Genomic DNA, 27636 nt, shown 5'->3' with positions numbered 1-27636 from the left:
CCGTCACTATCTTCCAGGAAGGATCCCCTAAGGCGGATAGAGCTTGTTGGGCCAAATAGCGGCATTAAAACATCTCAGAGTCACCCAGTTCCTTTGCTGCCAATCCAATCTCAGCTGGAAAACCATGTAAACAGGAAAAGTCATCAATATGTGACCAGCAGGAAAGAGCTTTGCAACCATCTCAGTATGTGTTGCCTGTTTCATAAAGTGTCTGAGCTCAATATTTTCACGCCAGGAAATGGCAGGGAAAGCAGCCAAACCATAGAGATTGACTGTGCCAAATAGCCGTCTCTGCTTGGATCATCCATATGTGAGGGAGGGAGAGAGGGCAACTGAGGCCTAGCTACATGTTTTTGGAGATGAGTGACTGCCTTTGACCCACATCTGTTTGGTAAGTACCAGTAAAAGAAATGTGTGGTCTCTTTGACACCATCACACACACGTTCTCCCCAGTGACAACCATTGAACTGGAGCAAGCGGTTGAGTTAGGGCTGCCAGATTGAAAACTAGAGATGGTGCCTGCACCTTTAACAGATGTTGCTTGTCATGCACCCTGGTGTCAAGCAACATCTGCTTCTTTGTGGCTTCTGTATCTTTTTATTGACACCTGCTTCTATACAACCATTAAATATACAAGAACCATTACCAGCTTTCACTCAGATAACCCTAGATGTTGGTTCTAGCCATGTTGTTGGCGTAATGAAAATCACGTGTAGTTCACGTTTTATCCATCCACACACTGTCTTGCCAGAGAAAGAAAATATGCCATGCAGATGATCAATACAGGACGAGAAGTTTACTCTTTGTGATTCAGAGCAACATATTTACAATCATGAGATCATTTGAGTTGACTCACACAATGTCCTTTTGAGAGAGATATAAATGTTCTTTCGGTGTCCATGTGAGAAATCTCCTTCCAGCAGCTCATGAAGCAAGAACTGTCTCTCTTTCTGCAAGCACCTGCACAGCTCAAGACTAAATATGAAACTGTTGCCAAAACCCCCAGGCACAGCTAGCTCCCCGGGCATGGCCCAACCAATCAGCTTCGTGCTTTGCATCTTACAGTTAACACACTCACCAACTGATTTCTTACATGCCGTATCGCATCACATGTTTCTTTTGCAAGACACTACTAGGAAAAAACAGAATCTGGGAGAATTTTCCTCAATTCATAGCTCTGGTCAGCTACTTCCTCTCCAAGCCATCATAGTTGGTAACTATGATGGCTCCCAAGTTAATTGTGTGATAGATCTAGGATGTAGTCAAGGCATGGACTGTTAGGAATTGTGGGAGTTGAAGTCCAAAACACCTGGAGGGCCAAAGTTTGCCCATGCCTGATGTAGTCCAAGCTTCAAAGTAGCTATCTCAGGTGCTGAAACCATGTTGAGAAGAAATGTTTGGATAGTGCCTTTAGAACAGTGGTGTCCAACCTTTGATTCTCCAGATGTTTTGAACATCAGCTCCCAGAATTCTTGACCACTGAATAAACTGACCAGGGCTCCTGGAGGACCAAAGTTGGACACCATTGTTTTAGAGTCTGAATTGAAATGTAGAAGAGAGTCGCTGGCTCACTAACTTGGGAATCCCCAGTTTCTACTGGTTAATACTTCTTAGTTTAGGGTTATGATGCAAAAGTGTAAGACCTCTTCCCAGACAAAAAGCCCAACCCCCCTTTATTGCTGACACAGTGGCAGATATCTCCAGAAGATATCATTGCTCTGTGTCCAGCTGTAGGGAAAGGCTGGATGCTTGCCTCCTGTTCCCCTCGTTCTCCACTGACTGGAACATGGCTGTGTTTGGGCGAGTGGGCTGCAGATGAGAAATTGTAGGTTGGAGATGGGAATTTAGTCCTCGCATTTGAGTTGGGTGGGAAATTTAACCTCCACTACGATGGAAAAAGTGAGTTGTAGTAGCATAAATCTTAGGCCCCTTTTACACTGTCATACAATCCAGATTATCAAATAAGAGAATCCACATTATCTGCTTTGAACTGGATTATATGAGTCTTCACTGCCATATAATGCAGTTCAAAGCAGATAATCTGGATTTTATATGGCAGTGTAGAAGGAACCAAACTTTGTTGTTGTTATGTGTCTTCAAGTCGGGTTGTTGTAGGTTTTTTCAGGCTATATGGCCATGTTCTAGAGGCATTCTCTCCTGACGTTTCGCCTGCATCTATGGCAAGCATCCTCAGAGGTTGCTTGCCATAGATGCAGGTGAAAAAAACCTACAACAACCCAGTGATTCCGACCATGAAAGCCTTCGACAATACATTGTCTTCAAGTTGTTTCCAACCTATGATGATTCTAAGATTATCATAGATTATGGGGCTAAAAATGTTTGACTTGACAAGCATTCGTATATGTGGGGTTGTGCTCCGTTTTGTGTCCCGGCTTTCATTGGTGGCCCCAATTTGGTTTTTGTGAGCCTCCCAAAATCGGGAGGATTGTTTTCATTTTTTTTCGATTTGGGACCCCAAAAATCAGACCACCCAGTGACTCCCCTTCCCAGAATGCATTCTTCTTACCTGGCCACTGCTGTTTCTACTCTAGAGTAAGACGCACTCGGCTGTAAGCACCAGCAAGTGTGCTCGCTTTCCAGGACTTCTTTCACGCCATGCCACACACGCACTCTCCTTGAAAAGAGAGTGCGTGTGTGGCAGGGCAGGCAGGCAGGCCTGGAAAGCATGCGCACCTGCTAGTGCCTGCAGCTGAGTGCCTCTTACTCTGGAGTAATAGGCACTCAGCTGCAGGCTCGCTCTGGGCATGCCTGAATGCCTCGCCACACACACCCCACCACACTCTCCAAGAGTGCGTGTGTGGCAAGGTGTGCTGGCAGGCCTGGAACACACCTGCAGCCAAGCTCTGGGCCTGCCTGCACACCTCACCACACATGCACTCTCTTTCCAAAGCAAGGAAGCAAGTTCAGATGTACAAGAAAGCAGGCTTTTGTGTCGAGCATATTTTCAAGAGGGGACGGGGCTTCCTATTTCGTGCTTCCGTAGAAACGGTAGGAATGAATTCTGCACACAACTCTAGTATTCCATTTATAATATACAAAAATGCAAACATTAAAATAGAATCAAACAGCACTAAAAAAAAATCACAGTTTAAATACATCAAAACAGTTAAAAACTCCAGCACCCCCTGACTAGATCTTAAACACCTTCCCTATTTAAACCTTGCTGTTTGTTTTACTTGTGAGATCATAAAGCTCACATCGAATTGCACAATGTATTATCTGCTTGTGACAATATATTCAGCAGCATCTTGGTTCGGAAACCTACATCTGCATTATACACCAATGCTTTCAAAGTGAAATGTTGCCACTTCAATTTCTTGCTGCAGTAAAATCCCGATTCGGCTAATCCACCGTAAAACCAACAACAAAGCCACAGAGATTCTGATCTGGAAAAAAACCCTAATTCCCATTGTGATGGTTTTCATTTTTTTCCCCTTCAGAAAGCTAAACAAGTGCCCAAGGCCCATTTCCATCTCCTCCACCATCACGGAGTTTGATATCCTATCTCAGTGGAAAACATCTGGATTCCCAGGACACTCTTGCAAGCCACAGGCTAAATTCAAACTTTGTGGGGGAAGCAGGGCTAGGATGAATATATGCCATGGCGGTCCTCAGAACGGAAGGAGCCCAGAATAACATGGAGCGGTTGTGTAACTTTGGCTCGTGGCTAGTGGGTAGATTCGGTTTTATATTGGGTAGGCAAGTTCCTGGTTCAAATTAGAGGACCACAGGAATCCCTCTGGTACAAAATGTCAACGTGCTATAATTGTTCAACTGCTTGTATGGAACATGACAGGGAGATTGTAGTCCTCATTGAGTTATAAAACCCACAAAATTAAGGAGATCTTTCATTCTCCTTCAGTCTAAGCAGGTGTATCTCAGAGTTTTTGTGAAAACAAAGAGAAGGACTCAGCCGGAAGAGCTCATTGGACAAAACAGAAAGGGGTAAACAAACAAGAGAGATGCACATTAAGTTTGCATTGAGCGTTTACAGTATTTATTTGCAATTTTCAAAAATCTAATATATTATCCAAGGACTCACGGTGGCTGACTTGCCTTCCGCTCACTTATTTTAGCCTCATAGCAACTCTGTAAAGTAAATTAAACAAAGAGAGTATGATTGATTCAAAGTCACCTAGATATATATATGTATGGCCAAAAGGAGATTTTAGCCCAAAGTCTGTTCACATTATATAGTTATAGCACTTTATTACGCATCATTCCATGCCGTGCAATCCTAAAATTTGTAATTTGGGAAGGTAATCGAGCTCTCTGGCAGAGGATTTGAAATACAGTAATTCTCCCTAAACGGCCAGTCCTAGGATTAATTACATAGGATGTTGTCATAGCAGTTAAAGTATTGTGTGTGTGTGTGTGTGTGTGTGTCAGGAGTGACTTGAGAAACTTTAAGTCACTTCTGGTGTGAGAGAATTGGCTGTCTGCAATGATGTTCCTCAGGGGACACCTGGATGTTTTAACATCCTGTGGGAGGCTTCTCTCATGTCCCCACATGAGAAGCTGGAGCTGACAGATGGGAGCTCACCCCATTCCCCGGATTTGAACCGCCAACCTTTCAATAAACAGTCCTGTCAGCACAAGGGTTTAACCTCAACCTTCCTAATGCCGCAACCTCTTAAAACGGTTCCTCATGTTGTGGTGACTCCCAACCATAACATTATTTTCGTTGCTACTTCATAAATGTAATGTTGCTACTGTTATAAATTGTAATGTAAATATCTGATGTGCAGGGTGTATTCACTGGACGAAATTTGGCACAAATACACAATATGTCCAAATTTGAATACTGGTGGGGTTGGGGGGGGGGGGCATTGATTTTGTCATTTGGGGATTGTAGTTGCTGGGATTTATAGTTAACCTACAGCAGTGGTTCTCAACCTGCGGGTCCCCAGATGTTTTGAACTTCAACTCCCAAAAATCCGAACAGCTGGTAAACTGGCTGGGATTTCTGGGAGTTGTAGGCCAAAACACCTGGAGACCCACAGGTTGAGAACCACTGACCTACAGCCAAAGAGCATTCTGAACTCCACCAATGATGGAATTGAGCCAAACTTGGCACACAGAACTCCCAAGACCAACAGAAAATACTAGAAGGGTCTGGTGGGCATTGACCTTGAGTTTTGGAGTTGTAGTTCACCTACATCCAGAGAGCACTGTGGACTCAAATAATGATAATCTGGACCAAACTTGGCACAAATACTCAATATGCCCAACTGTGAACACTGGTGGAGTTTGGGAATGATAGTTGCTGGGATTTATAGTTCACCTATAATCAAAGAGCCTTGTGAACTCCATAAACTATAGAATTGGTCCAAACTTCCCACACAGAACCCCCATGACCAACAGAAAATACTGTTTTTTCTGAATGTTCTGTACTGTGATTCAGTGTATAATGTCCAGTTTCTATTAATGGATTGAATTCATGTGGTTGTTTGGGAGTGGTTACATAAAGCTTGCTCATTTCTAAAAGGAGAGGCATCTGGGCTCCAAATTGCCTCCACATCTGGACCTCTGACCATCTGCCCATCACATTGCATGTGGGGCTTCATGTTAGAAATAGGATTGGCTCTCTGTACATCCTCAGAAGAAACTCTTGCCTATCTGTTTGTTTTTCATATTCTAGGAATGAGTCCTGGCATTTGAAACCTGCTTTCAGACCCAGATTCATTACTGGCTGTGTACATATGATGCCAATGAGAATATTTCAAAATTCAGTTCCAAGAACTTCTCTCATCTTGGAAGTTATTATTTTGTCATGAATCATCTATATAATGCATTGAATAAACAAGACAAATCATCTATGCAACACATTTAGTAAACAAACTAGTTCGCAGCTGATTGTCATTGTATATGACACATTTAATGTGCAAAGCACTTCATAGCTGTGATTTGGTTTGATCCAGATGTTGGAAAATTTGCTTTTTTGGATGATAACTTTTCATAAACTCTTAGTCAACATGGGCAAACGATGTATTAGTGGGGAATTTGAGGAACTTCAGAAAAGTAACTTTTCCAAACATTGGTTTGTCCTTTTAATGACTATTTTGAGGTGACCATCATCATCACCATTTTATAGGTGGGTACATTAAGCCTTGGGTGTTGTTGGGGTTTGGCTTCACGGCCTCTCATAGATACCAAAATCTGTGGAAGCAGCTCAAGTTCCTTTATATACAATGACATAATGAAATGGTATCCCTATATAAAATGGAAAAAAAATCAAAGTTTGGTTTTGGGAATTTTTGGGAAGAGGGGAAATAACCACTGTCTCACTGCTTTAGAGAAAAAGGTGCACATGTGTTTTTTATTGACAAGCTGGAATGTGTCCAGAGGAGGGCGACTAAAATGATCAAGGGTCTGGAGAACAAGCCCTATGAGGAGCGGCTTAGGGAACTGGGCATGTTTAGCCTGAAGAAGAGAAGGCTGAGAGGAGATATGATAACCATGTATAAATATGTGAGAGGAAGCCACAGGGAGGAGGGAGCAAGCTTGTTTTCTGCTTCCTTGGAGACTAGGACGCGGAACAATGGCTTCAAACTACAAGAGAGGAGATTCCATCTGAACATTAGGAAGAACTTCCTGACTGTGATAGCCGTTCAGCAGTGGAACTCTCTGCCCCGGAGTGTGGTGGAGGCTCCTTCTTTGGAAGCTTTTAAGCAGAGGCTGGATGGCCATTTGTCAGGGGTGATTTGAATATTCCTGCTTCTTGGCAGGGGGGTTGGACTGGATGGCCCATGAGGTCTCTTCCAACTCTTTGATTCTATGATTCTATGATCTGCATTTCTTCTGAAGTGCCGTGACCTTGCTACTCAAAACACTGAAAGTGCCATTTCCTTCCTAGAAGGTCACTGTTTTCTTGTAATTGCAACTGGACTGTGAATAAAGCTGACAGGAATAACATCAACTTCTTGGAAATGTGGTGCTGGAGGAGATTGCTGTGAATCCCATGGACAGTCAGATAGATGGGGTTGAGAGCACATTAAGCCTAAACTCTCATTGAAAGCATAAATGACTAAACTAAGCTCTTGAATTTTGGGCGTATCAATGAGATGACTCATTGTATAAGAAAATAATGCTCTGTAAAGCTGAAGCTAGTAGGAAAAGACAAAGGGTGCATCTACACTGTGGAATGAATGCAGTTTGACATCATGTGAACTGCCATGACTAGATGCTATGGAATCCTGGGGCTTGTAGATTGCTGAGGCTAAATACCTTGTAAAATACAGCTTCTATGGTTCCATAGCATTGAGTCATGGCAGTTGACAGGGTGTCAAATTGCATTCATTCTACAGTGTAGATCAGGCATAGGCAAACCAAGGCCCGTGGGCCGGACCAGACCCTTTGGGGTCTCAGGTCTTGCCCCCATCTGCTTCTCTCTCTCTCTCTCTCTCTCACACACACACACACACACACACATCCCAGCATGTGGAAGCAGGATCCCGCGTCCCCAGGCTGAGAGGAGAGCCGGGGCAGAAACATGTAGTTGGTGAAAGCTCTCTGGAGCTCTCGCCAATCATTTGTCTTTTCCTCCTTTCTTCCTGGAAACACAATGGGCCGCCATCTCCCCAGGTGGAGAAGCGTGCGGAGGGGAAGACAGTCCGCTGTTGAAGAGATCTCTGACAATGACTTGTCCCCTCCTCCTCCTCTTCTCCATCTAGGAAAGTGGTGGCCCACGGTCTTCTCAGGCAGAGAAGAGTGCCGAGGGAAAGACAGGCCACTGCCAGAGAGATCTCTGGCAACGGCCTGTATCCTTCTCCTCCTTTCAGCCTGGGAATGCAGTGGGCCACTGGAAGGAGAGCTGCGGAGAGGCTCCAAAGGATCCTCAGTCGTCGCCTTCTCCCAGCATCAGGACGAGGTGAAGCCCCATATTGATGCCGAGAAAAGCAGGCCCGGGTGAGGAGGCAGGCGGCAGCCGAGGGTGCTTTTGGGGCACCTCAACCATTGCCTGCTGAGGGGACTTCAGCACTCTCCACCACTGCCTGTCTTGCTCTCCTCCCAGCACAAAGACGAGGTGAGAGTGCCCTTGTCCTTATGCCGGGAAGACATCTGCTGTGTGTCTCACCCTCCTCCCAGCATAAGGATGGGGCAAGCAGCTGAGGATGACCCACCTTCACTCCTCCTAGCCCCACCCCAGCACTGATTCCTCCTGGTCCGGCTCTCTTGGCTGGATTCACAATATGCAAAAATGCTTGCCTATGCCTGGTGTAGATGCTTCCAAAGTCCACATTAAAGATCGATTCATATTTGCATGTCAGCTCTCCATATTCACTGAAGTTAGAGCTCAAGATACCCACAAAACTAAAATATCTGCAATTTTTTAAAAAAACGATCCAAGGGAACATCTCTTTAAGAATGTCTAGGTCAGTGGTTCTTAACCTGTGGGCCGCGGACTACCAGTGGGCCGCAAGGACGAAAATCTGGTCTGCTAGCCTTCTTCCTCTTTATTTTATTTCCGCTCCTTTCATGCCACCTGCCACTCCTTCCCTGTCACTGACCATGGCATACATTCTGTATCAGAAACTAGAGTTGCTGTGGTCTATCCAAGCAATTTTCTGAATCAGCACCCCAAACTGGTTTGTAACCCTTTTGGTATTAATGTTTGAGAATGGTTGCTGGTCAAAGTGGTCCCTGGTCAAGTAATCCCTGGTCAAAGTGGTCCCTGGCAAAGTGGTTCCAGGTCAAGAAAGCTTAGGAACCACTGGTCTAGGTTTTCCAACAACAGCTCTATGGCCACTTTGAGTCTCCTTCAGGAGAGATAAAACGGGGAATGATGATGATGATGATGATGATGATGATGATGTCAACTGCTGCCAGAATTGCTCTGGAAGACATAGAGAATTCAAGAAATGTGGTTGGAATTCTATGTCCTCCCTTGGAAGTTGACCATTCAGCTAAATTGGAATTCCAAGAAGTTTCTGGTGAGAATATTTTAATTAAATCTGTGAATAATCAAATCCTCAAAAACCAAACCCACCAAAGTAGAGGACTGACTGTTTACCTATATCTTATTGAACAAACAACATTATTTTGAAACAACCTCGTACACTAGGGAAAAAAATCCTGTTTTTAACTCTCTTACTACAGGTTGGAGTCAAGAGCATGTATCCATGCTGGGATTAGGACCTCGGTCCTGGAAGCGAAAGGTGCGAGAAATCTCACCAGACGACAAACGAACAAAGATTAGCCAGGATCTTGGCGGAAGAAGCTTAACTATTGACACTTTGACAGACAACAAAACACAGATTGTGGTGAGTCTCACGTAAGGAATGGCTGACCCAACCAAGAGCCTTGGGCAGAAAGTCTAATTCCAGTAAAAATTGTTTTCTTCATAGAAGGAAATAAGAGTTTGGACATGTTCCTTTTTGGATTACAACCACTTGACATCCAAGCCAGTTCTTGTTTGAAAAAATAACTTTTCCAGACTCTGATGTTTAGGAGAGTGGATTCTGAGGGTTGTGGTTTGAAAGGGTGATTGGATTAGAATGTGTTTTACAGGTTGTAGTCTGGGAAGAGGGGGCTTTTTCAATATCCAGAGTGCATTAGATAGAGAGGAACAACCTCATCCAATTTGGTGTTTTTTTTAGCTGCGTGGACTACAGCTCTCAGCATCCTTGACCATTGTTCATGATATCTGGGGCTGATGGGAGATGAAGCTCTAAACAACGAAGGAATCAGACCTTGAAAGGTTGCACCACCTTCTACACTGCTGTATAAAATCCAGATTATCTGCTTTGAATTGGATTATTTGGCAGTGTAGACTCATATAATCCAGTTCAAATCAGGTAATCTGGATTATCTGCTTTGAGAATCTGGTTTATCCACTTTGATAATCTGAATTATATGTCAGTGTAGATCCAGCCTGAGATAGGATAACCTTCTCCAACCCATTGCTCTCCAGATATTTTGGACTGACTTCCCTCCCCAATTAGTCCTTTTCTAATTGCCAGGTTTGGCCCATATCCCTTCCTAGCTAGCCATTCTCTCCTCTTCACTCTTTCCCCTTACTTTCTTAAAATTGCTCATCAGCAATAAAAGAAAAGTTTAAGATCAACAACATCATAGCAGGAAGATAGAAGCCCTCCTTTTCTCAGTCTACCATAACTATCCTTCCTAACCTGCTGCCCTGTTCAACAGACCATAAGTGAATGTTGAAAAAGCTGAGGCTGCTAAGATAAATGCATGTACATAAGAGATATAGGCTGCACTGATCCCCCAAGTATGTACTTATGGCCAAATGCTCTGTAAAATAAATTATAATATATACTACCACTTTAAAAAGTAGGCCCACAAGGTAGAATTGAGTCCAGAGTTTGCACCGTTAATTGTCTGCATCATTGCTTCACTAATTAATTGCCTTGGAGTTTTCCCTAATTCCCTTGGATGTATACATACCATAGAACCGCATGTTGACTTTCAAAGTAAACTATGCCAGATTCTCGTCCTTCTGCCAGGTTATGTCCACACACAATACAGTTGTATCCAGAGATGGATTCCGGCCACATTTTGTTTCATACTATTTTGTTTTGGCCCGTGCTCTCTTCGTCATAAGGGACAAAGTAGTTTGGGTTTTCAAGAATCATAAGGGACAAAGTAGTTTGGGTTTTCAAGCTTTTGATGGGTGAATAACTCGGGACTATGTCTGTTCTTGTTTTTATTGTATTTTAAAGTTAATTGTATTGTTTTAATCTACTGCTGTAAACCGCTCTGAGCCAAATTGGGAGTAGCGGTATACAAGTCAAATAAGTAAATATGGTTTTAAACAAAAGCAAAAGAGCAGTGAATGATGCTAGATTTTTTTTTCATGTGAGGAGCGACTTGAGAAACTGCAAGTTGCTTCTGGTGTGAGAGAATTGGCTGTCTGCAAGGATGTTGTCCAGGGGACGCCCGGATGTTTTACCATCCTGTGGGAGGCTTCTTTCATGTCCCTTCATGAGAAGCTGGAGCTGACAGACGGGAGCTCACACTACTCTCCCCGGATTCTGACCGCTGACTGCTGGTCAGCAGTCCTGCTGGCACAAAGTTTAACCCATTGCATCACCGGGGGCTCTGTGATGTTAGATGAGAAGGCCAGAGGGCATTATGATTGCCATGGATAGCAAGGGAAGTAGAGTTGCACATATAACTTTTCACATTGCAGTTGTGCATTACTTCCTATGCATTGAATTTACACAATTGCATTTTGGTTGTGCATTGCACAACAGAGAGTGAATCATGCGGCGCAATGTTGCTGTTTGGCATAGTAGTTACGTACATACTGTTTGCATAGAGTGTTCCCGCACGTGGATATTTCCACAACGCTGCGGGGACGTTGGATTGCTTAAGGCTCTTAGGGAGCTTTCTATTGTTGTTTTCCCCTATCTCTCTCATGTTTTTGAGGGATGAAGCTAGTTTAGTTTGGTCATGGCTTAGCTCCCTAGAGACCTTTCCTGTCTTGATGGATATCTGATCTTTATTTTGTTTCTTGTGCGGTTGGTGTCTTTGCTCCTTAATGAAGCTCTCCAGCCACTGCGAGCACTCTCCATCAAATTTCTGTTATTTGTGACTCTTTTTAAAGGAAGTAATCCTCTGCTTTCCCATTTCTCAAAAGTAACTACAATTACGCTTTAGTTACCTAAAAACACACCTGAGACCTACAAGCTGCTGATCCGTAATCCAAAAATACACTTTCCTCACACGTATTTCAACACCCACAGCATCACAAGGCAGCTCTTCAACCACCTGATCTTTCTCCACTGGCAGGAACTACCAAAATAGCTAAAATTATAGAAATAAAAAACAGTAGCCCTCAATAAATTACAAAAATTACAAAATTTAATTTTACCTTGGCTATTGAGTTGGGTTGATTATAAGTAACCTGCTTGTGCTAATTACATACATTCAAAATCGCATCCAGATTGGATGGGGGGGGGGGGGGGGAGAGATTTATGTGCATACTAACTCCCTGTTCTCCCTTTCCACACTTGAGTAAGTGTGAAGCTTTAATCAAAATTCTGAATCTATCAGAAAAGAAATAAACACATACAACTTTTGATCAAAAGTGTCAGATTCCCCTCAGGCCACTTTGTCTGAGAGCGAATGAGAGAAATTTATGGGTTTGACATAAGCCTTATATAACTTTAATAAACAAGATAGAAGAACATTCCATAGTCACCCACTGAGCATGTACAAAACTCACTTAACAAGAGTTGGCACACATTTATTAATGGATTTTTATGATTTTATTTCACAACTTGGCCAAAGCTGATTTGGGCAGGCTTTGCGCTTACATACTTGACTTAATCAACTAACAGTTTAAAAGACCAGCATAAAATAGTGACAGGCAACAAAAAAAATTGAAGGCACCTTGTTTTTCACCAACAGTAGTTTGAGGGTCATATACAGTAGAGTCTCGCTTATCCGACTTTCGCTTATCCAACATTTCATCTTATCCGACGCTCTTATCTGACGCCCCCCTTTTCCTACAGTATTTTCCCTTCAATTAAAGGAGCCCTCCCCAACTCTCTCTCCATCTATCTATATAAATAAAAATGTAAGGTTCGTTTGTGGGATTAACATATCTCAAAAACCACAAATTGACACAAAATTTGGACACAAGACACCTATCAGGCCAGCGAGTGACCATCACTCATAAAAACACTGAAAATATCTCAGAAGAGATTTAAAACGCCAAAAAAAGTTACATTACAATGCATGTGAAAATTACATTACAGTGCATTTTTATGTTGAATGTTTTTATATTGAATGTTTTTATATTGAATGTTTTATATTGTGTATAAGCTATTTTAAATTGTAAGTCGCTTGGAGCACTTTGGTGGCGAGCGACTAATTAAGAAATAAAGTGATGATGATGATGATGATGATGCACAAAACCACATATGTACACAAACACACATATATACATATATACAGAATTATATACAAAAATATATACACACATATATGCACACACAAAACACATAGACAGAAAAGGGGAAGGAAGGAAGGAAGGAAGGAAGGAAGGAAGGAAGGAAGGAAGGAACGAAGGAGAGAAGGAGGGAGAGAAAGAAGAAAAGAAGGAGGGAAGGAGAGAAGAGAAAAAAGAAAGGTAGAGAAGGAAATAAAAAAGTGAAAGAGGGAAGGAAGGAGAGAAGGAATGAAAGAGAGAAAGAGGGAGGGAAGGAAGGAAAGAGACAAGAAAGGATGGAACCAAAGAGCAAAGGAAGTGAGAAAAGAAACAGGTAGAGAAGGAAGAAAGAAGAAGGGTAAGAAAAAAAGGGAGGGAAGGAAAGAGGGAGGGAAGGAAGGAGAGAAAGAAAGGAGAGATAGAGGGAGGGAAGGTTGGCCACAGCAAAGCGTGGCGGGTGCAGCTAAATAAAAATGTAATGTTTGTTTGTGGGATTAACATAAGTCAAAAACCACTGGACGAATTGACATGAAATTTGGACACAATACACCTATCAGGCCAACAAGTGACCATCACTCATAAAAACACTGAAAAACACAGCAGACGTGACTTAAAAATCCAAACAAAGCAAAAAGATGCTACAGCACAGGCGCAAAACAACTCCCCCTGGCAAAAAAAAAAAATCACACACACAATAGCATATCCACACTCTCTTCCGGACTACAGCTCCCAGCATCCCCTTGACCAGGCCCTTTAGGAGAGTACGATGATCCAAGCTGCATGCTTTCTTCTCCTTGGATTTCTTTGAGAGCATCCCAATCCCTGCATATTTCAAATTTCCTATTCCTGGACTGCAACTCCCAGCAATCCTCCAGATAGATTAGATAGATAGATAGATAGATAGATAGATAGATAGAGGTAGTAGGTAGGTAGATAGATTGATAAGGACTGCTGCCAGCCCCTTTATGTCCGATAAGCAAGACTCTACTGTATGTAGCTACTTAATATGGCATTAAGGTGTGGGAATGAAAGGTCTGAGGAGGTACTGGATTGAAAGTGAGATTTTCATGAATGGTGTAGATCAATGGTACATTGTTTATGTGCTTTAGAATTAAGAGTGTGAGCTGTGTCTAGATGAAAGAGGATTGCATTTTAATGAACTTGAAATCAATACAGAGGAAATGTGTTGCACACTTTGACAGATTACTACCAGAAGCCATAGCTGCCAAATGTATGCTCTCCAGCTGTGGGCAGGTAAGGCAGCATTTAGAGGCCAGTTTGTGACTTACTTGCTTTGCTTCGTGGCATTTTCAGTTGTTTAGTGAGCACGGCACATGGAACCTTTAGTGAGAAAGGCACATACATCAGGGCAGGTAGACATCCAACAGCATCATGTTTCTTGTTAAGCGAGGCAGAGATTGCCAACTATTCAACCAACCTTTGTGATTTTGCCTTAACACTGGAGTGTCCAATCTTTTGGTTTCCCTGGGCCACATTGTTAGAAGAATAGTCTTGGGCCACACATAAAATACACTGACATTAAAGAATAAGCAAAACAAACCTCTCACCGGTAGCTGTATATCGCTGTAAAACTGAAGCTATGCATGCATATGGTGTGTGGTGGTAGTCTGTGGCCCATGGGCCATGGCCTGAATATGCTTTAACACAGCTGCCATTGCCCCCTCTGATGTGCAATGGGAAGTTGTTGCCAACTGCAAGAGAAATAAGGTTGAACATTATGAAAGCCACCCCACTATAAGGCGATCAGCCTCCTCCCAGTAGACTTAAATCAAGGGAAAGTTTCATGATAACTATCACTCCTCTAAATGTCCCTCCAGCAACAGCAAGAATATTCCCGTAAGCAGAAAAATCAGGCAATTCCAACTGGATGTCAAACTAAGAATGGGCAACTTGGAAGTCTCTGAACAGACTCAGAAGCGGAGTCAAAAGCAGCAGATCAAAAGACAACCTGGCAAAATGGCACTACCTTGAAGAACCCTCCACCTGTGTGAATGTGGAGCAGAACAAACAACTCAGCATCTGTACGCTTGCCCACAATGCTCTGCCTCATGCACAGAGGAAGAATTCTTTAAAGCTACAGACAATATAGTCACTGTTGCCCATTTTTGCTCTAAAACCATCTAGCAGCTTGTGATCCCTCTATTTTATCAGTTGTATTTATTTATTTATTTATTTATTTATTTTTTGCATTTATTGACCGCCCCTCTCAGCCCGAAGGCGACTCGGGGCGGTGAACAGCAACAAAAAAGACAGTGTACAAAAGATCAAGACAATACAAACCAGACAATACAACATGACATATACTTATACTAAAAATCCGCTTCGTCAAGTCCTGGGGTCATAGCCAAATTCCATAGTCCTAGTCCATTCCAGTGTTCAAGATACTTTCAATTGAAGGCCTGCTCGAAGAGCCATGTTTTCAGGCCCCTACGAAAGGCCAACAAGGAGGGCGCCTGTCTAACTTCAGCAGGGAGGGTGTTCCACAGCCGGGGGGCCACCACCGAGAAGGCCCGCTCTCTCGTCCCCGCCAGACGTGCCTGTGAGGCAGGCGGGACCGAGAGAAGGGCCTCCCCGGAAGATCTCAAGGCCCTCGTGGGCTCATAGGCCGAGATGCGGTCTGCAAGGTATTTTGGGCCGGAACCGTTTAGGGCTTTGTAGGATAATACCAGCACCTTAAATTGGGCCCGGTAGCGAATCGGCAGCCAGTGGAGCTGGGACAGCAGGGGCGTTGTATGCTCTCTGCGTCCTGCTCCCGTTAACACCATGGCTGCCGCGCGTTGGACTAGCTGAAGCTTCCGGGCCGTCTTCAAGGGCAGCCCCACGTAGAGAGCGTTGCAGTAGTCGAGGCGGGATGTGACCAAAGCGTGTACCACCGTGGCCAAGTCAGACTTCCCAAGATACGGGCGCAGCTGGCGCACGAGCCTAAGCTGTGCAAATGCTCCCCTGGTCACCATTGAAACCTGAGGCTCCAGGCTCAGTGATGAGTCCAGGGTCACACCCAAGCTGCGAACCTGCGCCTTCAAGGGGAGTGCGACCCCGTCCAGCACAGGCTGTAACCCTATACCCTGTTCGGCCTTGCGACTGACCAGGAGTACCTCTGTCTTGTCTGGATTTAGTTTCAGTTTGTTCGCCCTCATCCAGACCATTACAGCGGCCAGGCACCGGTTCAGGACTTCGACGGCCTCCTTAGTAGCAGGTGGGAAGGAGTGACAGAGTTGGACATCATCTGCGTACAGGTGACACCGCACCCCGAAACTCCGGATGATCTCACCCAGCGGCTTCATGTAGATGTTAAACAGCAAGGGGGACAAGATGGAACCCTGAGGAACGCCACAGATCAACGGCTGTGGCGCTGAACAGGAGTCCCCCAGCAACACCTTCTGAGTACGACCCTCCAGAAATGACCGGAGCCACTGCAAAGCAGTGCCCCCAAGACCCATCTCTGCAAGGCGCCCCAGAAGAATACCGTGGTCGACGGTATCGAAGGCCGCTGAGAGGTCCAGGAGCACCAACAGGGACACACTCCCCCTGTCTAGCTCCCGGCGCAGATCATCCACTAAGGCGACCAAGACCGTCTCGGTACCATGTCCCGGTCTGAAACCAGACTGTGCCGGATCCAGAATATCCGTGTCTCTCAAGAATACCTGGAGTTGTGAGGCCACCACGCTTTCCATGACTTTGCCCAAGAAGGGAAGATTGGAAACAGGCCGAAAGTTGTCCAATTTGGTGGGGTCGAGTGATGGTTTCTTCAACAGCGGCTTTACAACAGCCTGTTTTAGGCTCGCTGGAATCTTGCCTTCCCGAAGGGAGGCATTAACCACCACCGTTACCCACTCGGCCAATCCCCCTCTGGCCTCTTTCAGAAGCCAGGATGGGCAGGGGTCTAGGATGGACGTGGTGGGTCTCATTCCTCCAAGTATCTTGTCCACATCCTCGGGTTTCACAAACTGAAAAGAATCCAACAAAATCGGACAAGCAGGTGCTTGTGTCACATCCACAGAGACTGCATCTAAAGCGGCGTCCAGCCCAGAGCGGATCGAAGCGACTTTGTCTGCAAAGAACCGAGCAAATGCTTCACAGCGTGCTGCCGAGTTGTCAGGGCTCCCACCAGTTGGGGGAGTTAAAAGACCTCTGACAACCCGAAACAACTCCGCCGGACGGTTCTTTGCAGACGCAATAGTGGCCGCAAAGAAGGTTTTCTTTGCGGCTTTTATTGCCGCGGCATATGCCCTTAAAAAGGACACAAACCGTGTTCGGTTTGACTCGCTTGGGTCTGAGCGCCACACGCTCTCTAGAACCCTCTTCTTTCGCTTCATCGCTGCCAGCTCCTCAGTGAACCAAGGAGCTGGTTTAGCTCGGTTACTCGAGAGGGGACGTTCCGGAGCGATCCTGTCAATAGCCCTGGACATCTCCCCATTCCAGAGAGCGACCAAGGCCTCGACATGATCACCTACCGCGGCGGCGGGAAACTCCCCAAGAGCCGTCAGGAATCCATTCGGATCCATTAGCCTCCTGGGGCGGACCATCCTAATGGGTCCTCCACCCTTGCGGAGGTTGGGGGGCGCAGTGAGTCTAAATCTAATCAGGAAGTGGTCGGACCATGGCAACGGAGAGCTAGACAACTCCTCCACACCGCCACCCTGCTCCCATCCCTGACAGAAAACCAAGTCCAATGTGTGCCCAGCACAGTGGGTGGGGCCAGTTATTCGTTGGGACAGCCCCATGGTTGCCATGGCGGACATGAAGTCCTGAGCCGCACCTGTGAGGGTTGCCTCGGCGTGGATGTTGAAGTCCCCCAGCACAAGGAGCCGTTGGGACTCCACCGCCAGGCTCGAGACCACCCCCGCTAGCTCAGGTAGGGAGACTGTAGTGCAGCGAGGTGGACGGTACACTAGCAGAATCCCTATTCTGTCCCGGTCACCCACCCTCAGGTGGACGCATTCAAAATTTGTGGTCTGCGGGATGGGGCTCCTGGTTAGATGGATGGAATCTCTATAGACCACTGCGACACCGCCTCCCCGTCCTCCGGCTCTTGGTTGGTGTTGCACGGAGAAACCTGGAGGACAGAGCTGGGAGAGGTTTACGCCCCCCGCTTCATCCAGCCAGGTCTCCGTGATGCACGCCAGATCTGCCCGCTCCTCCAGGATTAAATCCTGGATCCAAGTTGTTTTTCCGTTGACAGATCTGGCGTTCAACAACACCACCTTCAAGCCAGAGGGCCCGCTCACCTGGTTACACCAATTTACCTTAGGAGACCGGTTGGGAATAGTCAATTTGGCTAAGCGGTCCGAATTAAGCCGAATTCGAGGTCTCCTTCTCCCGCATCTCCTCCTTCCCACCACGACCTCTATGGGGGCCCCTCGGCTAGTGGAACACCTCCCCCCCCCATGCCGCAGTTCCGAACCATAAGATTACTCTCTCCTGCGCTTGTTGTTATGCTTATAGGCTCTTGCCAACATCCCCTCTCCCCCCCCTCCTCCCCCCCCTTGTAGATAAACTATTTTATCAGTTTTAGATAAACTATTTTACACAATGATTTTGACACAAAATAAATAAATAAAAATAAATCTCCAGAAGTTAGCACAGGGAGGAAAATCATGTTGCCTTCCAGATACGATTGGATTGCAAATCCTATCAATCTTGGCCAACACTGCCAATAGAGAAGAATAATACAAATTGCTCTCCAAAAAAATCTGGATACCGCATGATTCTGACTCCTGGATTATCAAGTAGAAAGAATGGCCCTGACATGGAGATTAATGTAACTCTACTGATTTTTGCACAGAGATAAATGTGTCCTCTTCTTAAACTGCTGTTAAAGGAAAGAGTCTACCCAAAGTATTGGATATTTAGGAGACTTCCAGTAATCTTGTAGGGGCAGCTGTGTTGGCTGTTAAAAAATAAAATAGTAAATTCTGTTGTTAATATCTCTGTTGGGCCCAACAAAAGATTTAAAATGTATCACATTAGCTTTCAAAGCTTTCCAAGTTTCCTCATTAGGCAGAGACTCTCTCTCTCTCTCTCTCTCTCTCTCTCTCTCTCTATATATATATATATATATATATAATACACACACACACACAGGAGAAATAAAATGACAGTGTTTTGATCGTATTGTGTACAGATGTTGTAGAAAGTATATGTAGATTAAAAGTGACACTACCACAACTCAACTGAGTGAGACAAAAGGCAGCACAGGAAGAAAAATTGCCTCTTCCATTTGAAAATACAAGGCTCCTCTGCTGATTATTGTATTAGTATATCTATCCAGTTTGAAGGCAGGGGCCACAGTGAAGGATGAATGCACTTACTCTCTTGAGAAAGTATCTATATTTTCAGGTATGAAGGTAACTTTCGGTGATGGAACTATAATTGTGGATGAATCACATAGCTATATCTGGACTTCAATGCAACATCTCGTCAGCATAATGCAAATATCCTCATCCAAATATCCACGCAAGCACCAAACAACCCCCAAGCGGAATAGCAACTTTGTTCAACACCTACTGATGACTGAGTGATGTTGTACAATGTGCAGTGCTGCTGTATACGCAACTCTGCCAGTAGTTATGCATAGCGTTAGTTCTATGTGCATTTGCTACTAACAGAATGTCAGCTCTAGTGTTGGAAACCATTCCTGGGATATTTGTTGTTGTTTATTCATTCAGTCGCTTCCAACTCTTCGTGACCTCATGGACCAGCCCATGCCAGAGCTCCCTGTCAGCTGTGGCCACCTCCCAGCTCCTTCAAGGTCAAACCAGTCACTTCAAGGATAACATCCATCCATTTTGTCCTTGATTGGCCCCTCTTCCTTTTTCTTTCCATTTTCCCGAGCATCATTATCTTCTCCAAGGTATCCTGTCTTCTCGTTATGTGGCCAAAGTACTCCATCTTTGCCTCTAATATCCTTCCCTACAGTGAGCAGTCGGGCTTTATTTCCTGGAGGATGGACTGGTTTGATCTTCTTGCGGTTCAAGGCACCTCAACACGACAGTTCAAAAGCGTCTATCTTCCTTCACTCAGCCTTCCTTATGGTCCAGCTCTTGCATCCATAGGTTACTATGGAGAATACCATTGCTTTAACTATGCAAATCTTCATTGTCAGTGTGATGTCTCTTAGCTTTAGGGAAACAACCCATAATAGAGTTGGTTTAGGGCCACCATAAGATGAAAATGGCTAGAAGCACACAGGCACACAGCAACCTTTATCAGAACCAGAGTGACAGAGTGATTTGAGTGCTTAACTGCAACTCTGGAGACAAGGACTCAAATCTTCGCTCGACCATGAAACCAACTGTATGACCTTGGGTAAGTTGCACTATTTCAGCCTTAGGGGAAAATAATGGCAAACCCCTCCTGAACAAATATTGTCAAGAAAACTCGAATTTAGGGACATCATAAATTCAAAATCATTTTAAGCAGACATTTTAAGTGGCAAAGAAGAAAGAATTACCAGGTTACAATCAACACCTGACGTACAACCATTAAGAATATGGGAGCCCCTTTCTACACAGCCATTAAGAATTATGGGAACCCTCTCCAGGTTTCACTGTGGCAACTTTATCCAATGTAACCAGTTCAGAAATATCACGAGGTTTCCATTTGCTGATCTCTGCTTTTGAAACATCTCAAATATTCTTGAAAAGCTGCCAAGGAGCAGACCCTAGCTTTTAAAAGGCAGTTTAGCCTCAGAGCCGGACTTTGCTTAGAACAGTGGTTCTCAACCTTTGCGTCCCCAGGTACTTTAGTTTACAACTCCCAGAAATTGGAGCCAGTTTACCAGCTGTTAGGAGTTGAGGGCCAAAACATCTGGGGCTCCACAGTTTGAGAACTACTGTCTTAGAACAAAGACAGTTTTCCTAGTTTTTAAAACAAAATGTAGCATAATAATAATAATAATAATAATAATAACTTTATTTATACCCCGCCACCATCTCCCCCAATGGGGACTCGGGGCAGCTTACATGAGGCCAAGCCCAAACAACAAATTACAATAAAATAAAAACCAAAGACATAAACGACAACACAATGAAATATATAAAAGATATGAATACAATAAGCAATATAAAAATACAATATCCACAATCACAATGACAATGAGGTGGCCGCATGTGCAAGATAATAGAATTCAAAGCCAGAGAATGCCATCCATTTTAGGCTGGATCTACATTGCCAAATGATACGGTATCTAATCCCAGATTATCCGCTTTGAACTGGATTATATATGAGCCTATACTGCCATATGTTCCAGTCCAAAGCAGATAATCTGGGGTCAGAAACTGGATTATATGGCAGTGTAGATGGGGACTTAGCCAGCATAACCAATAGAGTTATGTAGCTTAATAAAAGTTGCAGCCCGGCAACATCTGGACATGTGTTTAATCTCCAAGCATGACGAAGTGAGAAGAGAAGGAGACAGAAGGAAACCAAGGCTGGAGACACCAGCACCGCAGGAGGCCTTGGCTGGTGCACTGGCATGTCCGAGCCGACTTTGCTGACACAACAAGGGAGGCAGGATGCCAGCATCTTCCACCAGAGTACAGCCAACTAGAATGAGGCTTCCTTCCAAAATTTAGTTGTGTGTGGTTTTGAATAAAGAGGTTCCTCCCTAGAGAGAGGCAGAGTGGGGTGTTCACAAAAGAGGGTGATGTGAGGATGCTGGGCAATGTAGGCGAAACATCAGGAGAGAATGCTTCTAGAACATAGCCATACAGCTCGAAAAATCTACAGCAACCCAGCCTTGGCATTGCTAAGGCCCTGATTATAGTTTCTTTGGTGGAAAATCTGGAACCTCATAGTACTAAATTTGGCTTTTGGACTGTATTTGCAGGCCTGTTATTCTCTCCTTCCTTCAGTTTTGGACATTGTCATCTTTGAATTGATCTAGACAGCTTGTAAATAAAATCAATGCCCACCAGATGTGTTGGACCACAGTTTCCTATGGGTTGTTCTAGGTTTTTTCAGGCTAAGAGGATGCTTGCCATAGATGCAGGCAAAACGTCAGGAGAGAATGCCTCTAGAACATGGCCATGTAGCCCGAAAAAACCTACAACAACCCAGTGATACCGGCCATGAAAGCCTTCTACAATACAGTTTCCTATGTTTGTGGATGATGGGAAATATAGGCCAATGCAACTGGAAAGTTCTAGGTTTCCACCATATTATGGAAACTTGGTCTTGTGAAAAGCCTTGCTGTGGATTTCGTGAGGCCTCAGCCAAGACTCCAGAAATACATATTTTTGGCTTGCTTGCCTACCAGTCCCATAATTGCATTTCCCAGATGCATGAACTGCTATTAGCTTACTAGAAGTGGAAGCAACAGCAGGAAGAGTGTAAGCAGGAGTTAAATACATGGAAGTCTGAACAGATGCAACCACTCAGACGTATTATTTGCTAGAGCAGCTTAATGCTGAATACAAGCTTTTGTGAGTCACAGGACTTTTTGTCAGATCTTATGAAATTCTGTTCTGTGGAGCCCGAAACATGTTCCTGCAGTATCTTAACCAACTTCATTGGGGAAAATATTATTTTAACCTACATCGTAGCTCTTGTCATTCGACTAACAGAGCAGGAATCCAACATATCCACCCCCACACCTCCCACATTTGCGAAAGGATTCAGGTTAAGCAATGCCTCAGAGAGGGAAGAAAGGCCATGACAATTTTCTGCAGGATAACATAAACTAGCCTGCAGAGCTTCACCTCAATCTCACTTCCCCTGCATGTTTCTCCAAGATTATTTTCCCCCTCCTCTCCCTGTTTTCTTTCTCTCGTCTTAATTCTTGCTGTAACCAAATCAAGGTGGCGGATTGGGACATACTAATGATCCAGCAATGAGGTAATGATGGAGCACATGCCGAAGTGTGAAAGCAGCCAAGTCCACCCAGTCCCAGCATTTGCTGTTTAAATTTGTTTTCCCCCACATGATTTTATTGAGAACACATTTGGAAGCTCCTAGCCTCTATAAGAATGTGTACAAGGGAGAAAATGGGCTGATAGTGTTGATGAGTCTCCAACAAGTGTCCTTTTTGATATATCTCAAATGCCACCGTGCCCCCCCCCCCCCCCCCCCCGCTTTAGAACTGTTCTAAACATAGTCCATAATCAGTCTTCTTTCTGAGAAGGGATTTTCTCACCCCAAAATATGTTTTTCAGGGCTAGGGCTCAACAATATGTGAAGTTAAGCCAGCACTTGAAGACCTACTTGAAGATCTCCCAGGGAGGTCTTCAAGTAGTTCCATCTAGAAATCTCTGGGTTCTCGAGCAAAATCCATGGATGTTGATCATAGATTCATGCTGGAGGAGGTAGATATTCCTAAAGGGAACATTTAAATCAAATATGTGAATAATCAAATCCACAAATGTTATCGAATCACTATCCCCCCTCCCCCGCAAATATAAAGGATCTATATTTTGTAAGGACATCAGACTAAAATGGTATAAAAATGTTAAGTCTTGGTCACCCTACGACAAGACCACCAGCAGCATGGACTCCCCTTCTCTCTGGCTATATCTGTACACATCTTATCAGGTTATATATCTATGTAATGTTCGTTTGTGGGATTAACATAACTCAAAAACCACTGGACGATTGCCACCAAATTTGGACACAATACACCTATTAGGCCAACGAGTGACCATCACTCATAAAAACACCGAAAAACACAGAGGAAGGAACTTAAAAGCCAAAAATAGAAAAGATGCTACCGCGCATGTGCAAAATGACTCCCCCAGCAAACAAAGCACACAATAGCATATCTACACTCTCTTCTGGACTATAGCTCCCGGCATCTTCTAGACCAGGCTCTTTAGGAGAGGAGGATGATCTAAATGCACTGCTTCCAAGCTGCAAGCTTTCTTCTCCTTGGATTTCTTTGAGAGCATCCCAATCCCTGCATATTTCCAATTTCCTATTCCTGGACTTCAACTTCCAGCAATTCTCCAGATAGATAGATTAGATAGAGATTGATAGGTAGGTAGGCAGATAGATCGATCAGGAGGACTACTGGGAGTTTCAGTCAAAGAATAGGTAGAGAAGGAAGAAAGGGGAGAAAGAGGAAGGGAAAGAAAAGGTGGAGAGGGGGGAGGAAAGGAAGAAGAGAAGGAAGGAAGGAGTGGAAAGAAAGAAGGAGAGAAAGAAAGAAGAGAAAGAGGGAGGGAAGGTTAGCCACAGCAACATGTGGCGGGTACAGCTGTGTGTGTGTGTGTGTGTGTGTGTGTGTGTGTTTGTGTGTATAGTTATAGCAGAAATAAACATGTGGCAAATGTGCTGGAATCCCAGCTACCAGGGACATTGGCCTTTGCTCTACCATCTCCATGCAATGACTCACAAACTATATATATCCTTGTTGCACTTATTTCCCAAATCCAAAATATATAAACTATCTTAGGGCCCAAAATGTTGGGCACTCCCCACTAAAATCTCTCTTTTCAGCAAAGAAAGAGGGCCATTATATTAATTTCCTTGCCCAAGCTAGATCTGGTTTGTGAAGTCGAGCTTCCTCCTGACCAGATCATCCATTGTCCTCAAGAACGTGGATCCTACAGTTCCACCATCCCCTGCTTGGTACATGCCAACTTCCCCTGTGTGGACTCCCCTCCATCCCCAGAGCCTTGGAGGAAATTTCCAGCTGCATCATCAAAGGTTCGGCCAATCCTGGGCCAGGGAGGGAGGATTCACATTGCAACAACGAAACAGACTCTGTTTAGCTCCTTACAGGAGCATGTGTTTCTCAGACTTGTCCTTTAGGGCAAGAGCCCACAAGTCTGAGTGGATTCAGAGAAGGGTAATGGGAATTATAAGAGGTATGGAGAACAAAACATAAGGCACTGGGCCGTTGGGCATGTTCACTTGATTGAAGAGATGACTGAAGAGTGATATCACATTCTGAAATACCTCAAGGGCTGCCACAAATAGAAGGAGGCTTGTTCTCTGATGGCTAAGAGCCTAGAACTGGGTTCAATGATTTTAACTTCCAGGAGGGCAGATTCTGATTAAACATTAGGAGGAACCTCTTGACTATGAGAGCGGTTTGGCAATGAAACCAAATACCTAGCGAGATGATGGGTCTCTTTTGCTGGATGTCTTCAGGAAGAGACTAAACAGCTTCTTGGAGCTCCTGCATAGAGTAGTGGTTCATGGGGCTCTTTCCAGTTATATGATTCTGCCAATAAAGTGGTGCCAAAAAGAGACTGAATATTTTTCCTGCACCAATAACTAAAGGTCGGTTTTCTGTCTGCCAGAGATCTCCAGCAATTGGGCTGGAGGCAAAAATTCCTTAACAATATGTAACAAAATTTGAAAAATGTTCTATTCCTGGTTTGAAAGTATTATTTCCAGTTTAATTGTGTGGTACTAACTTTGCAAGCACAGTGTTCCCTCACTTATTGCAGGTGTTACGTTCCAGGACCATCCGCAATAAGTGAAAATCCGCAAAGTAGGGACGCTATATTTATTTTAATATTTATACATTATTTCAGTAGTTATACACTATTTTAAGTCTTTATAAACCCTCCCCACACACTTATACACTACATAACCCCTTTCCTTTACCTTATAAACAAAATCCTTCTCAAGAAGAACGTCAATTTGTCCATATCTCTTATTTCTAATAATTTGTCTAACCATTCTTAGGTTGTTGGGATGTGTTCGTCTTTCCAATATTTCGCAAGGGTTATCCGTGCTTCGGTAGATATATATGTAAGAAGAATGTCTTCATTACTGTTTAAATCTAAGTATTTGTCCGTAAGACCAAGTAGGAAGTATTCCGGGTTCTGTGGGATCTTTTTTAAAAGAATTTTTTGAGACTTTTTGTATAGTTCGCCAGAACTTATTTACTTCTGGGCACGTCCACCACATATGATAATAGCTTCCTATTTGTTTTTTACATTTCCAGCATAGATTTTGGTATTTTTTGTATGTTCTTGAGAAATAGCTCGGGAAGACCAGTGAAACAGATGGACTGGACTGACTTTGAGGAATATGAGAAAAGCAAATATGAATGTAAAAAAAATTAAGATTTGAAATGGAGAGGTACAATATGCATGATATCGGTACGAACGGGTGAAAAGCAAATCCCCTGGATTTGAAGGGAGACTATGAGGTAGTGGGTAAATGTACTGTTTGGAAATGGGTTGGAAGTCACATTTTTAATTTGTCTTTTTGTATGGGTATGTATGTAGGTGTATGTATATGTGTGGTATGTGTGTTGTACTTATATGTGATACACCCTCAATTTTTCCCTTTGTTCCCCCCCCCCCCCCCGCAACCCTCACCTACTCCCCCACGTATTTTTCTTATAAATTCAATAGAGATTATTTTTTAAAAAAACCAAAATCCTTTAGTCACTTTAGTTGAGCAGCAACTTTTAGACCATCCCCTCCTAGGAGTGGCTTCACCCACTCCTCCCCCGCCCCACCGCGCTCTCTTTCTCACTCAACCCCTTTGCCTTCTATTTCCTCTCCTCTTTCCTCTCCCTTCCTCCCTCCCTCCCTCCCCCTCCCCTTCACACCACATTTCCCAGTGGCTCCTCCTCACACACCTGGCTCCCCCTCCCCTCCTCCTCCTCCTCTTCCCCTCCTCCTTCCCTGCTCGTGCGCACTTTCTTCGCCTTCCTCTCCTCCTCCTCTTCCTTCCCCCCCCCCACCTCTCCCTGTCAGTGTAGTGGCTGCATTGGGAAACATAGCATTGGAAGGGATGATATTAACCAACCACAACCACCAAACCCACGTGGGGGTCCTCACAGGTAACGGGCGAGACTCAGGGCTCAGGGCTGAGAGGGTACATGGAAGTTGCAGGGAGAAAGAAAGGAAGTTGCAGGAAGAACATTTAAAATATTTTCAATAAATATTTTAAATTCATATTTATTGAAAACCGCAAAACAGCGAGTCCGCAAAAAGCGAACCACGAAGTAGCGAGGGAACACTGTAATTGTAATATTCCAGAAACTTTGTTTTTGTGACTGCCACAAACTATGTTGAATTGGTTGAGACTCAATGAGATATTCCTTGAAAAACTAAATAGATATTCCTTGAGAAACTAAAACAAGATGTGCTGCAGGATGTCCCGCAAAAACAATGTTGTTGCAGTTTAATAAACTTTTTCCCCCATGTTTTTATGATAGACCCAATTAGGAAATGGCACAAAAATTGTGTTACATGGTGTAATCAAGCTGACCTATCTTCCTTGAGGCAGAGAACGCTGCTGGATTCAGCACCATGCTGGTGCGGAACCAATTTGCTAAAGGCTCAGAAAAGAAGAAACTTCCCTGATGATTCCTGGGGAAACATTCACCCCGGGAATGTGCTAGTTTTGGCAATTGGGCAAGAGCTATAAAGAGTTGATAGTCCTGTGATCAGGGCTGACCCAAGTCCTGAGTCAAAGGACAATTCATCTACAGAGGTCCTCAGACCAGAGGTTCAATTTTATTTTGACATTGATGATAACAACACCCTGAGAGCAGCAGACTAAATTAGGGAACATAAGTCATCTTGGAATAGTTATTTCCATGAACTACATTTCCCAGCATTCCCCTACCAGCATGGTCTGTAGTCATGTCAGCAGCAAGATTCTGGGAGCTGTATTCCATTTCCTCCTCTTGAGTTCTGTGTTACTATTATCTGCCACTATTACATGCCACATTATCACAGGATGTCTGTGCCCTACACCACTGGAGAAATTATACTGTTTAGCAGTAT

At 44.2% G+C, this 27636-nt stretch overlaps 1 protein-coding gene across 1 annotated transcript in view; it reads left to right on the top strand.

Annotated features, from left to right (window-relative positions):
* PLXDC1 (plexin domain containing 1) overlaps positions 1-27636 on the top strand; it is a 91187-nt gene that overhangs the window by 10785 nt on the left and 52766 nt on the right. Inside the window, exon 2 of the mRNA XM_060780781.2 lies at positions 9121-9284. Coding sequence (XP_060636764.2) covers positions 9121-9284 — 164 coding nt within the window. The remainder of the gene's footprint in view (positions 1-9120; positions 9285-27636) is intronic.

Source organism: Anolis sagrei, chromosome 6 (assembly GCF_037176765.1).
Source record: "Anolis sagrei isolate rAnoSag1 chromosome 6, rAnoSag1.mat, whole genome shotgun sequence".
Taxonomy (NCBI): domain Eukaryota; kingdom Metazoa; phylum Chordata; class Lepidosauria; order Squamata; family Dactyloidae; genus Anolis; species Anolis sagrei.
The sequence above is the reverse complement of the archived record's forward strand: the minus strand, read 5'-3'. Positions and strand labels throughout refer to the sequence as shown.